The sequence below is a fragment of the Mirounga angustirostris genome, unplaced genomic scaffold, assembly GCF_029215605.1.
Source record: "Mirounga angustirostris isolate CCGP_5_RB_7025 unplaced genomic scaffold, mMirAng1.0.hap1 SCAF_1, whole genome shotgun sequence".
In the NCBI taxonomy this organism is placed as follows: Eukaryota; Metazoa; Chordata; class Mammalia; order Carnivora; family Phocidae; genus Mirounga; species Mirounga angustirostris.
Genome location: NW_026991709.1, coordinates 45,360,194 through 45,375,584, shown reverse-complemented (window position 1 = coordinate 45,375,584; position 15,391 = coordinate 45,360,194). Strand labels below are relative to the sequence as shown.

Here is a 15,391-nt window from a genome sequence, read left to right as displayed (position 1 = left end):
CTCACTGGGTATTGCCTGAAATGAAATTAAATGAAAACAAAAAGTCATTCAATTTATAACATGAAATATAGGGAGGAGAGCTGAAATAAAATTATGCATCTCAGAAATACCCTCTCAATTTTGTGTGTTACCTCTGTAATAGATGGAATTGTTTGGGGGACTTGGAAATAAATGCAATTATTTCAATTTTTAAAATGTTCCACAATGAACAGAATTGGGAAAATGAAAGACATTGTATGTAAGTGCTAAATTTATGGGATAGGACTGAATATGAAAGGGAAATTCTGTATCTAGGACATGGATGTAGGATGAAGGGGAAAGAAGCTTGAAGAACCTGGGCAATAAAATGAGTTGAATAGCATGTGAAGAATCTTGAACATTGTTCATCAGGAAAGAAGCATGCACTGAAAAAGAGTGGTGCTGTAAGATTTTTTAAAATGAATATATAGTAGTGTAGAAAATAGGCTGCAGGGAGGTGAAGTCGGGTCATGAATACTAGACAGGAAGACGTTACTACTGTCCACTGGTTCTCAAACTTGGAATTCTCTGAGGAACTTTTGCACAAAATATAGATCGTGAGGCTTTCTTTAGAATTAGATCTAGTGGGTCAAGAATGAAATCTAATAATCTGCATTTTACACTTGCTTCCCAAGTGATTCAAATATGTGTCACATGGCTTGTCCATGGGTAAAATGACATTGGGATTGATGGGGAAGATGAAAAGAGAGATGGAAGAGTTCAGAATGTAGAGACACCACTTCTGTGACACATTGGAGGTGAAGGGGAGGTCAGTGAAGAATAGGGGAGACACCTGGTGATTGGGTAGATTTTCACTTACCCAAAGAAAATGAAAACACTAATTTGAAAGGTACATGTACCCCTACATTTACTACATCCTACTTAGAATGACAAATATACGGAAGCAACCTAAGTGTCTATCTATAGACAAATGAATATGCAAGATGTTGTCTGTGTGTGTGTGTGTTTATATATTTTTTTATTATTTATAGCTGTTAATAAAAATAAAAGGATAAGATCATGCCATTTGACACAATAGGCTATTACAGGCTACTCCATTAAAAGAAATAAATCAGAATGAGAAAGACAAATACCGTATGATTTCATTCATACGTGGAGTCTAAAAAAATGAATAGCAAGCAAAGAGCAGAATCAGACCTATAAATACAGAAAACAACTTGTTTGCCAGAGAGGTAAGAGGTGGAGGGATTTGCAAAATGGGTGAAGGAGAGTGGGAGATATAGGCTTCCAGTTAAGGAATGAATAAGTCACAGGAATAAAAGTCACAGCCTAAGGAATATAGTCAACAATATTGTAATAGCAATGTATGGTGACAGATGGTAGCTACACTTGTGGTGAGCATAGCATAAGGTATAAACTTGTCAAATCACTAAGTTGTACACCTGAAACTAATGTAACATTGTGTGTCAACTGTACTCAAATTTTTAAAAAATCATTGAAATTAGGATGCACTGCCAGTTTGTAGAGAGAGTGTCCTCTGAACATCCATATGGTATATACTTTGTAGTATAAGTCTACTACATACAATGACTTGGAAGTCAGTGGGGTAGCTCAAGGCATACTTATGTATGACCTATCTATTGGAGAATACACAAAGTGAAGAGAAGGGTGAGGAACTAAACTGACAAAGTATATTAACATGGTTATGGAGGATATATGCCATTTTTAGATAGCCAATCCTCTTTCTACCACATAATCAGGGAGCCAGGCAGTCTACCACCCACTCTAGGAGCCAAAAGAGCTACAATTTACCTTCCTATTGCTTTAACAACTACAGTGAGGGGAATTGCAATGTAAGTTTGGCAACTGAAACCCATCTACACTGGATTTGGAATTTGGAGTGAGGGAGAAAAAGGGAGAAGGGAAAGAGAATTTGAGTTGCCAAGGCAGCCAAGGCATGATATGAAGGTTCCAGCAAATGCATCCTGCACCCACACCAATGACTCTGTCAGTGTGAACAGTGGCATTCCCACACAGCAGCGCTAACAGCAGCCCTCATGGAGCCAGTGTTGGGACATGATTTTTGCTGTTGATAGACTGCCTTGTTTCCTTCTGTTGCTGCCCATTTTTCTCCCAGCTGATTCCTTTAATCTCCCAGCATGTCTATATTAGATTCCATTCCAAAAAATATTTTCTTGTTGAAACTAATAGTTCTGACTGCAAGCAATAAAAGACAGGGAGAGACCAGGATAGGATACAGAGCAGAATGATCAAGAAGAGAAAGGAAACAGAACAGATGAGTGTCACAAACATTAAGAGAGGAAGATACTCAAGAAAAACAAAGAAAGTTATGGTGCCAATCACTTTAAAATAAATGCTCTAGTAGGACAAGGAGTGAACAGGTGTGACTGAGCATGGAAACTAAGAGATTTTTAGTGGCTTTAGTGTGAGCAGTTTCCATCATATGATACAGTTGAGGCCAGAGAATAATGAGCAGTGAATGGGAAACAAGTTGCACAACAGTGAGCAGGGAAACGATATCGAATACTCCAAGAATGTGGAGGATAGTTGTTAGATGTCTGCTGTGGGTGGACAAATAGAACATTTTTCCCTAATATTGTTTTAATAAAGTTTTCAAAAGAGAGAAATGGAAAGGAAGACATCAAGAAGAGAAAGGAGACAAGAAGAAGGAGAAATGTTGGTGAAAAGATTAGGAGAGGGCGCCTGAGTGACAGTCAGTTAAGCGTGGATGGAACTGGAGGGGATTATGCTAAGTCAAGTAATTCAAGCAGAGAAAGACAATTATCATATGGTTTCACTCATATGTGGAACATAAGGAATAGCACGGAGGACCACAGGGGAAGGGAGAAACTGAAAGGGAAGAAATCAGAGAGAGAGACAAACTATGAGAAACTCTGAACTCCAGGAACCAAACTGAGGGTTATAGAAAGGAGGGGGTTGGGGGATGGGGCATGTGTTAAGGAGGGCATGTGTTGTGATGAGCACTGGGTGTTATACGCAGCTAATGAATCATTGAACACTACATCAAAAACTAATGATGTACAATATGCTGGCTAATTGAACATAATAATAAAAAAATTAAAAAAAAAGATCAGGAGATGAAGGAAGAGAAATAGGCAGAGAATAACAGACACATGGATGGGTAAGTGTGAGAAAGACTACAGAGAAAAAAGAGGACGGACATCAGGGAAAGGCTATGAACAACAAAATAGGAAAGGCCCAGAGAGTTTTGGGGGTAAATGTTTACCTTAACTTTGGTTTTCATTTAAAGTTGTCAACATTGGAATCTTTTCTTTTTCTCTTTTTCAAATTTCCAAATGCATTTTCCTATAGAATATGTGTATGCAAGAGTTTTTCAGTTTAACTTTATAAACTTTGTGCTGTTCATATATATATATATATATATATATATATATATATACTAGCACTGCCTGATAGTTCCATTCATATTTAAAAATTGCTTTATATTTTTTATTATAGTGACTAGAACTGATTTTTGTAGAAATCCTGCTGGTTTTACTTGAGAGCACTTTTTCTCCATCAGTTTTCTTAGCAGAATAAAATTGAGCCAAAAACCAGAGTGAAGTATAAGGGACATAGATAACCAAAGCCAGTAATTGCAGTCATTAAAGGCATATTTATTTGGAAAGGACTTCTTCCCATGCAATCCCAAATCACTAAACAATTGAAAATTCTCAAGTTCAATTTGTGTGTGGTACTTACCAAGGCATAAATGCTGGAGCTACAAGGGGACACTTATTGCCTATTTCTTGCAATATATATATATATATCAAAAAAATTCTTATCAGAAGTGGGATAAAGGATAGAGTTAATATACAAGTGGCTTACCTTAAAAATTTTAATCAGAAAATGTGATCAGTTAAACAAAATGGACCTTTTAATCAGAATGACCAGGAAGATTTATGTAGGAATCATTAAGCCCTGATGGTTAAATGCAGTTTAAATTTTAAATGTTTTACATTTTAGTTCACTACACTTATAAAGTCATTATAGTGATGTTAAGGGATGATAAAACATTGTTAAAGAGATTAATTCAGTCTCAGAGCTATTTTGCTTATCTAGATTATGGCTATAAACATAAAATATATAACTTATTCACTATTTGCTTTACATTATTCACCTGGTTTTTTTTTTGGTATGTGTAATTCCTATATGAAATCATTATAAACTTAACAGTATTTCAACTTTATATATAAAGAATAATGAATATTTTAAAAATAATTTCTCTCTTACCCATATCTTATAAGAGATCTGAGGAAATCGCTTCAAAGTGTTAGGCTTTCAAAAGTAGAAAAAAATAGAGTGGCACTGGAATGACCATAACATAGGCAGCGACTCTTTGGACACTGATTCATTTTGGAGGCTTCATTTACCAAACTCAGCAAAATGCTGTTTATATAAATTTGCCTTGAATACAAGAGTCAACCAATTGAACAACTGTTTGCTTTTGCCAGAGAGGAAGGCATGAAGAGCTAAAATTCCCCTAATAGCACCCAAGGGTTCCCTTTAGGACAAAACTAAGCTGTTCTTCTGGGCATGGCAGATTTGAATCTGTACAAGAAGTTCAGGAGTCCCATCGGGCATTACAGGCTGCGAGATCATAAACATCGTGTCACGTATACAGTTCTAGCTGCAACAGTAGAAATGGCACTTTATGCCACTGCTTTCCACCAGAAATGGCACTTTATGCCACTGCTTTCTACCAGAAATGTTACCAGTTTATCTATAAAATAGGTGTTGCTCTGAGTGCTTTGATTAATATGTTCTTATCTGAGCTAATCATACATGATTTTATTGAGGCCAGAGTTTAGATTCCCTACAGGAACCAACCCCAAGGAAAGTTGTCCTTCTCACAGAAATTGCAGCTCACATTTCAGACTGCAGCTCACAGTCCAGACCTGAACTCCACAGTTGAAGCTGAAATCTGATGAAAAATCTTAGTAGGCAAAGGTCAGGGGAAGTGAAAAGGGAAACAAAGATAAAGAACCACAGTGAGAGGTGCCATAGCTCAGTGCTTCTCAAAATTTAACCTCTGTGAATCTCCTAGAGAGAGATCTTGTTAAAATGCAGATTCTGTGTGAGAAGGTCTGGGTAGGGCCTGAGGGTCTTCATTTCTAACATGGTGATTGCTGTCTCTGGGCTTTTGTCATCCACAAGGCCCTTGTCCTTGGAGGGTCTGGATTTTCAGAGAGTGCAGATCATGGGAGAAGCACAGTGTGATAGAGTAAAAAGGGAGAAGCTGGGAGTAACCAGATGGGGCTGGGGAGGCCAGCATGAGTGCGATCACTCATGCCTTTGGAAGCTAGTTCAGAGATTTTGTTTTTTTACCCCAACTTAAAGGAAACAAGGGGTTTTGAACATGGTGGTAACAAGTTCAGGCTTGCCTTTTGTGTATTAGCAAAGTAAGTTGTCAATGAACTTTCCTTCAGAAAAATAAAAATATACTTATTTGTGACATTGTGATTTGATATTTGAAGAGTAGAAACATGTTCAACCTTCACATGGGACTTGATTGGCAGCTAGGGGAGAGCAAACAAAATCTGTTTTGGCAGACTGATTAATCAAATTTTTTGCTTCCTTATCATTTTGCTTGTGAAAGCCAAAATAGAGGAGGGAAAACAGCATTGATAAGATTAATGTCATTCTGAAAACTTAGAGGAAGGGTAGAGTAAGCAGGCTGATGTGCAGAGGTGGCTTCAACATAAGCACAAAAGGTCTGTGATGCTGCTTCTAGTACACGTAGTCTTCTCTTGGTCATTTATACAAGTGTGTTGTGGTATTTCATTGTGGTTTTCACATGTATTTCCCTGATGACACATTGCATAAAGCATCTTCTTATGTCCTGTTGTGATATCTTTATATCTTGTTTGGTGAGCTATGTGTTCAAACCCTGGCCAATTCTTTAATTGAGTTAATTTTTTGAGTTAATTATTTTCTAATTAGTGTGTTTTGTGAATTCTTCATATATACAAGTACAAGTCATTATCAGATGTATGATGTGCAAATATTTCTCAGGAATCTTGATTGCCTTTCTTTCTCACAAAGATATCAAATTGGCCCATTACACACATGGCATTATGATGTTTGATACCAGTGAGCAAGAAGTAGCAACTGTTCTATGCTTCTTGGTAAGAAACGTGCATGACAGATGGTGAGAAATAAATCCAACAATATTCGAAGCACCTGGCTGGCTCAGTCCATACACGATGCAACTCTTGATCTCAGGGTTGTGAGTTCAAACCCCACATTGGGCATGGCACCTACTTAAAGAAAAATTAAGAGACCTTGTACTTGAGTGAAATTCCTAGGGGGTCAGTGATATAGGGCATGTGGACATTTCCTTTCCGAGGTGAAGGATAAGTTGTTGCATCTGGCCTCTCCTGCAACCAAAAAAGAGTCACAACACCTAGTGGGTTCCTCTGGATTCTGGACACAGTATCGTTCTCATTTGGGTGTATTACACAGGCCCATTTACCAAGTGACCAGATAAACTGCTAGTTTTGAGTGGGCTCAGAACAAGAGAAGGCTTTGTAACAAGTATAAGTTGCTGTTCATGGTGCTCCGCCAACTGGGCCATGTGATTCAGCAGAGCCAATGGTGCTTGAAGTGGCAGATGCAGTAGGGAGGTTTTGGAGCCTTTGATAGGCCTCTATAGGTGAGCCACAGTGCAGGCTGTTAGAATTTTGGAGCAAGCCCAGCTATCCTCAGTGGATAACTATTCTAGTTTTAAGAAACAGCCATTGGCCTCCTACAGGCTCTTAGTTTAGACTGACGGCTTAACCATGGGCCACTAATTGAACATGCAACCAAATCTACCCTTACAAGCTGGGTGTTATTTTATCTATCAAGACATTAAGTTGGGCATTCACAGGAGCACTCCACTGTGCAATGAAATGAAACTGCTCTATGCATGTAGGAGCCAGAGCAGACCCTGAAGGCACAAGCAGTTGCATGAAGAAGTGGCCTAAATGCTCAGGGCCCCTATTCCTGCTATACTGGCCTCTCTTTCCTAGCCTGCACCAATGGGGGGAATTCTTTATGATCAGTTGACAGAGGGGGGGAAAAGATGGGGTCCTGGTGTAGAGATGGTTCTGCACAAAATGCAGACATCATCCAAAAGTGGACAGCTGCAGCATTACAACCCCTCTCTGTGAAATTCCTGAAAGAGAGAGGTGAATGGAAATCTTCCACATGACACAACTTGGAGCAGTGCACCTGGTTGTTCACTTTGGAAGGAGAAATGGCCAGATGTACCAACCCATGAGTTATGACTAATGGTTTGGATGATCAGAGACTTTGAAGGAATATTACTAGGAAATTGAAGACAAGGAAATTTGTATGTAAGCATATCTCTCTGAATGGGCAAAAATCATGAAGATATTTGTGTCTCATAAGAACTATCATCATAACCCTCCCCAGTGTCTCCTGAGATTAAGAATTCTTCATATCAGGGCACCTGGGTGGCTCAGTCATTAAGCGTCTGCCTTCGGCTCAGGTCATGATCCCAGGGTCCCGGGATCGAGTCCCACATCAAGCTCCCTGCTCAGCGGGAAGCCTGCTTCTCCCTCTCCCACTCCCCCTGCTTGTGTTCCTGCTCTTGCTGTCTCTCTCTCTGTCAAATAAATAAAATCTTTAAAAAAAAAAAAAGGAATTCTTCATATCAGTGAGGTCATATGATACATGTCTTTCTCTGATTGACTTATTTCGTTCAGCATAATACCGTCCAGTTCCATCCACATCATTGCAAATGGCAAGATTTCATTCCTTTTGATGGCTGATAATATTCCATTGTATATATATATACCACATCTTCTTTATCCATTCATCTGTCGATGGATATCTTGGCTCTTTCCACAGTTTAGATATTGTGGATATTGCTGCTATAAACATCAGGGTGCACGTACCCCTTCAGATCCCTACATTTGTATCTTTGGGGTAAATACCCAGGAGTGCAATTGCTGGATAGGATGGTAGCTCTATTTTCAACTTTTTGAGGAACCTCCATACTGTTTTCCAGAGTGGCTGCACCAATTTGCATTCCCACCAACAGTGTAAGAGAGTTCCCCTTTCTCCTCATCCCCACCAACATCTGTTAATTTTAGCCATTCTGACTGGTGCGAGGTGATATCTCATTGAGGTTTTGATTTGGATTTCCCTGATGCCAAGCGATGCTGAGCACTTTTTCATGTGTCTGTTGGCCATTTGGATATCTTCTTTGGAAAAATGTCTGTTCATGTCTTCTGCCCATTTCTTGATTGGATCATTTGTTCTTTGGGTGTTGAGTTTAAGAAGTTCTTTATAGATTTTTGGATCCTAGCCCTTTATCTGCTATGTCATTTGCAAATATCTTCTCCCATTCTGTCGGTTGTCTTTTGGTTTTGTGGACTGTTTCTTTCACTGTGCAAAAGCTTTTTATCTTGATGAAGTCCCAAGAGCTAATTTTTGCCCTTGCTTCCCTTGCTTTTGGCAATTTTTCTAGGAAGAAGTTGCTGTGGCTGAGGTCAAAGAGGTTGCTGCCTGTGTTCTCCTTTAGGATTTTGATGGACTCCTGTCTCACATTTAGGTCTTTCATCCATTTGGAGTCTACTTTTGTGTGTGGTGTAAGGAAATGGTCCAGTTTCATTCTTCTGCATGTGGCTGTCCAATTTTCCCAACACCATTTGTTGAAGGGACTGTCTTTTTTCCATTGGACATTCTTTCTGCTTTGTCCAAGATTAGTTGACCATAGAGTTGAGGGTCCATTTCTGGGCTCTCTATTCTGTTCCATTGATCTATGTGTCTGTTTTTGAGACTGTTGAATCACAGACCTGTACCTCTGAAACAAATAATACATTATATGTTAAAAAAAGGAAGAAGATAGCAGGAAGGGAAAAATGAAGGGGGGGAATCGGAGGGGGAGACGAACCATGAGAGACAATGGACTCTGAAAAACAAACTGAGGGTTCTAGGGGGAGGGCGGTGGGAGGATGGGTTAGCCTGGTGATGGGTATTAAGGAGGGCACGTACTGCATGGACCACTGGGTGTTATACACAAACAATAAATCATGGAACACTACATCAAAAACTAATGATGTAATGTATGGTGATTAACATAACATAATAAAAAAAATGATAAAAAAAAGAACTATCATCAAAGGGTGACCTCAGCAGAGAACTACTTAAAAAATCAAGTAGATGGAATGACCTATTTTTGGACAATAGTCAGCTTCTTTCTTCAGTCATTTCTGTCATCATCCAGTGGGTTCATGAACAAAAGGATCCAGTGGCAGGGAAGGAATTCATGCATGTGCTCACATCATGGACTTTATTTACTAAGGCCACCTTGGCTACAGCCTTTGCTGAGTGTTCAATCTGCCAGGAGCTGAGATAACATTGAGTCGCTTATATATCACCATTTATTAGAATGACCAGCTAGCTACCCGGTGGCAGGTTGATTACATTGGAAAGTTTCCATCATAAAAGGGAAGTGGCTTTTTTTTCTCCTACTGGAATAGCCACCTATTCTAAATAAAGATTTATCCTACCTTCATTCATTGATTCTACCAAAACCAACATCTTGGGCTTAACAGAACTCCTTATCCACTATCCAGTATCGTAGGATTACATACAACATTGCTTCTGACCGAGGAATTTACTTCACAGCCAAAGAAGTGTAGCAAAGGGCCCATTTTCATAAAATTCACTGATCTTATCCTACTCCCCACCATTCTGAAGCAACTTGTTTGATAGAACGGTGGAATAGCCTTTTTGGAGACTCATTTATTGCATCACTAGATGGTGATACCTTATAGCGTTAGAGTATTTCCAGAAGGCTATATATTTTCTGAGTTTGCATTCAATGTATGATATTGGCACCACTCACTGTTACCCCTAGGAACCCACCAGCATATTTTTGAAGGGCCCACTAGCATAATTTTTGCTTCATGTTCCCTTGATCTTATGCTCTGGTGGCCTAGAGGTCTTGGAGCCAGAGGGAGGAATGCTGTCATCAGGACACACAACAGTGATTCATTTAGATGGAGGTAGAAACCGACTCCCCACTGAGCAGGAAGTCTGATACAGGGCTGGATCCCAGGACCCTGAGATCATGACCTGAGCCAAAGGCAGATGCTTAACAGACTGAGCCACTCAGGCGTCCCTGGAACATCTGGTATATGAAATGTCATTGAGAATGATGATCCCAAAAGTTAATTCTACTTAAAATTTCACTTTTTTAAATGAACTGAGGTCCCATCCATTAACATTATTTAAATGAGGCAATGGAGTTTTGATTGGCTATCATCACTTTCAATCATGGTTTCCAAGAAAAGTTATTTAAAGGTCCACAATTCTTCATCCTTTGAAACAAATGTCCCATGGAAATTTGGACCCACCTTCCCAAAGTAGGGAGGAAAGTACAAAGCAGAGGGTAGAAACCTTTAGAATATTTGCAGATTGTGGTTAAGTAGGAGATAGAGAATGTGTAGAAACTCCATTTTGACTGGTCTCTAAATATTTTATTATTATAAAAATGTTGCTTCACTGCTTATTTTAAAACAGTGTTTCCTAAGTATGGTTTTAAACCAACAGCATTAACATTGCTAAATCAGAAACACTACTGATGGAGCCTATCAATAGGTTTTCACAAGTTCTCCACATGATCTTGATGCCCACTATAGTTTAAGAACCACCCTTGTAAAAGAACAACATGAATGTCTATATCAGAGATATTTTGACATATACTGAATACACATACTCGATAAGATTTTGCTATAGCTTGTCTCCAACGCAGACATTGAGAAATACTGTTCTAGTGTTGACTGGCGTTTGTCTTAACCTAATTCTGTTGTTTCTTTGAATACAATCTAAGATAATTTTCTTAGCAATCTTCTGAACAGTAAAAAGTATTGTAAACTGATGAGAAAAGTGTATATATACTATATTATTTATTTTTAAAGAGATGGAAGTATGACTTATTTTATTTTAAACATTTTATTCAAGATAATTAATGTATAGTATTATATTAGTTTCAGGTGCACAATACAGTGATTCTACAATAGCATAAGTACTATTAAGGTCAAATGTGATCTAAGAAGAATAAATAAACTAACATGCTTCAAGTGAGTATGCATTCCTATCCTCTTTGTGGTAATCTAGAAATGCATCAAGGTAGTAGTTAACATTTAAACTGATAGACCTTGAAGAAAAGACATCATTTCAATTACAAAATAAGATGGACAGTTGTGGGGTGGGATGGAGGATTTTATTCTCTTTGGAGAGACCCATACAGGCAAAAGGTTGAACTGAGAGAGTGAGATGTGTCTAGAAGGCTTTCAGTAACTGTGTGTATGGGTGTGTATGGGTTTAACACAAGGTCCATTAGAAGAATTAGGGGGGAAGGACTTTAACGTTAAACCAAGGTTTATTTAAAAAAAATTCAATTAACTCCAGGGTGAACAAATGCAGGGTGAAGAAGATACTTATTGATATATGGATATAGATATAAGTGTAGATCTAAGTAGATCTATATCACATAATCTGGACTTACACACAAGCAAAAAATTTATGCATATGTATATATAGAGAGATCTACATAAATATACCATATATAATACTACCTGACCTAGTAGCAAAGACAATCTATTAAATGTTATTGAAAAGAGATATCATTTAATCTGAGCTAAATTTACAAAGTTCAGGAAGTAAGAGAGATTCAGCAAGAAGGTAAGGATAAGTAATTAGAGTTTGCAAATCCCGGAAGTGGGTAGTTATGGGGATAACAGCCTCAGTGGTATCGGTGGGATTGTGTATGGAATCAGTGGTAGAGAGAAAGGGTAGGTGTGGATTGAAGTGGGATCACTCATTACACTTTGCAAATGGAGTGTGAGGAAAACTAACATTTATGGACTTTGAGGCACAAAACATTCTAACTCTCTGTAGGCATTCACTGTGACATTATATCATGTTAACATTATTTGGACTTCGGTAACATGCATTTAAAGCCCCTCATTGTCACCAGCACATTCCAATAAACTACATATTATTGATTTCTTAATCTTTCTAGCTTAATTTTTTTTTTTTTTACTTCTAGGAAATTTGAAACCATTCTTTCCTATTCAGTCACTTTTGTCTATGTCCACCCCAACTTAAATCCTCAGTTGAATCTGTTAGCTTTCTTTATTAGTGAAGTTGTCTAGATTGCCCAACAACATACAAACACAGCTAGAAAGGGCCTATAGAAGGCATCATAGAAAGTGAGAGGCAACTTGCCTCTAACTTCCTTTAAGAAGCACACTAAGTTAAGAGCATCTCTTTCGCCTGACGCTTTCTTCATTGTCTTAAAACCCTTGTCATTTTCTTCCCTCATTGCTCCCATTTCTTTTTATTTCTCTGTGATATCAGAGTTGAATCCACAAAAGAGGTAAAATTCTCCACGCCCCAAATAAAGTAGAAAGAGAAACCTTTTGATGGCTGGCAGAATTCCTGGGATTTGCCTCTGTTCACTCAGACACAAATCTGCCTCCACTATCCAGTTAAATGTAACATGGATTTTGGCTATACAGCTGTTTATGTATTAAAGACATCACAATCAAGTTCTGTTCAGAGGCACTGTGCTACTTTAGTACTTAATGCATTTATAAAGTCACACCAAAGAACAGACAATCCTGTGAAATATTTTCATTTTTGTTTTCTGCTTTAATTATTTAAGTATGATATGAATAGTTGCTTAAAATTCCTTGTGTGATTTGAATAATATGCACAAATATTTTAAGGAGATATTAGGTTCTCCCACCTTAAGTCATTAAAAGACTAGGACAATTATAATTGTAAAAAAAAAAATTAAATACTACTCAACTCATAGTAACATTAGTTGGCACAATTTTGTCTTTTTAATGGAAGGAGAATAGATACTAGTATGAAATCTAAGCATTTCTCTTTAACATTTTTCTCAGTGAATCTACGACTTTCTTATTTCTCAGGCTGTAGATCATTGGATTTAAGAAAGGAATTATTATGGTGTAAAATAGAGAGTCCATCATATCTTGATCATCTGCCTGTGCAGATTCAGGGCGCACATACATGAAGAGAAGGATAAGAGATGGTCTCCACAGGTGGAGAAGGCTTTCCTTATGCCTTGCAGAGACTTCTTTTTTAAGATTATAAAAAGAATTAATGTGTAAGAGATAAGAACAATCAGAATGGTGAGCATCTGAATTGACACAGAAAAAATAAATACTATGAGAATATTAAGAGACGGATCAGTACAAGAAATTTTAAATAATGGCATGATGTCACCGTAAAAGTGATGTATTATGTTACTATTACAGAAGGTTAATCTGAATAAAAAGCCTATATGAATTATGGCATCAAAAAGGCCACCTACAAATGATGAAATCAACAGCTGCATGGAGAGTCTGTAAGTCATAATTCTTGGATAAAGTAAAGGCTTGCATACAGCCACATACCGATCATATGCCATTGTTGCCAGGAGAAAACATTCTGTGGTGGCACCGACGTAAAGGAAAAAAATTGTATCATGCATTCAGAGAGAGAGATCATCTTATTCTTGGCAAAGAAGTTGACCAACATCTTGGGGGATACTGTAGATGACATCCAAGCATCCACAAATGCCAGACTCCCAAGAAATAAATACATGGGAATGTGAAGGTGAGGATCATTGCAGATGAGAACAATCAGACCAAGGTTTCCCACAATGGTGATGAGATATATAACCAAGAACACCAGGAACGAGGGAATTTGCCACTCTCGTTGATATGTGAGTCCCGTGAGAACAAACTCTTCCAGCTCTGTTGTATTTTTAGTTTCCATAATCTTAATAGATGGCTTCTGAAATTAAATGTGGTATATTTAAAAAGAACATTCATTAAAGATTTATAAAAGACAATTCAGTGAGGGTAACTGAAATAAAATCATACAGTGGGCTGTAATTTTATTTATTCTAACAAGGCAACTATTTGTGGGAATTGTTATACTGGAAAAATACAACTATTTAAGTTCATACTATGTGCAGAATAAGCAGATTTGGAAGACAAGAAAAACATTCTGAACATGAGCAAATTTATGGGGTAACCATTGAATGAGGTAGGCAAATTCTGTGTGTAAGACATTGATGCAGCAACAAAAGTAAAGATGTTAGAAGGGCCTGGATTGTACAGTGAGTCAATGCCCTGTGAAACATCTTCAAATTTATCCTTCAAACAATAGGTTGGGACTGAAAATTTTAAGGAAGGAAGTGGCATCCTAAGATATTTATTAAATTAAATGTTTGGTTGTAGAAAATAGGCTGAAGAGAGAGGAAACTAGAGTAAAGGACACCAATCAGGAAGTTGTTATTATTGTCCAGTGATTCCCAAGCCAAAATATGCATCAAAATTATCTAGGAGAGTTCTTGTACAAAATATAGATTCTGAGATATTACAATAGAAATTGATTTGGTAGGTCATGAATTGGTTGTAATAATATGCATTTTATAAATGTTGCCAGTTGATTAAACAGCATATGAAGTTCTTAGACTATGTGTGATATGACATGGGGAGTAATGAGGAGGACAAAGAGGTAGCTCAAAGTCAACCAGAATGTACAGTCACTAGGACTCAGTGACATATTAGATGGGAAGGGAGGTGGTCAGTGAAGGAAAAAGAAGACACTTTGTGCCTGGGTAGATGGTCATCAAAAATTGAGACTGAGGACTCAGGTGTGGTAGCCAGTTTTCACAAGGAACATTCTGGGAACATCTGGGTGAGATATATTCAGCAGTATGGTTTTATAAGAGCTTAATAGAAATGATGACTGGGAGCCATTAGGGTGACTAAAAACATAGTTATATATGATTCACCATTGAAGAGTGTGCATAAGGTAAAAAGAAAGAGGACATAGAAAGAAACTCAAAGAAGTTTTATTAAAGAGATTAGAAAATGGGTATACATGATGTATTTGTTGGATAACATCTGATCCTATGTTCTGCTACATGAGTCCTGGTGGCAGAAAAAGCTGTCATCTGGTCTAGAGGCCAAAAGTTATAGATGTTGACATTCCCATCCCCTAGCACCTAGAATGAGGGGACTTGATGTAGGTTTGCCAAACTCACCTACACTGGATTTGGAATATGGAGAGAAGGACACAAAGGGTCAGGGGAAAAAAAAGAGAGTTTTGATTACAAAATCAACCAAGGGAAAAGTAGAAAATGTATCCTACACCCACAACAATGGCATTATCAGTTGAGCTGTTGCATTCTGCATCCAGGAGCAAGGACAGAAGCTCTTATCAAGCTATATATACTAGGGACATGATTTTGGCTGTTTGACAGGCTGTCTTTCTGGCATTGTGTTCCTGCCCATTTTTCCAGTGGATTTCTCCAATCCCCTAGCAT

At 37.9% G+C, this 15,391-nt stretch overlaps 1 protein-coding gene across 1 annotated transcript; it reads right to left on the bottom strand.

Annotated features, from left to right (window-relative positions):
• Positions 1-12,923: 12,923 nt before the first annotated feature.
• On the bottom strand, positions 12,924-13,830 carry LOC123834512 (olfactory receptor 5H2-like). The gene is given in 3 exon segments (XM_045863633.1): positions 12,924-13,093; positions 13,096-13,515; positions 13,518-13,830. Coding segments are annotated over 3 exon segments (903 nt in total).
• Positions 13,831-15,391: the final 1,561 nt, after the last annotated feature.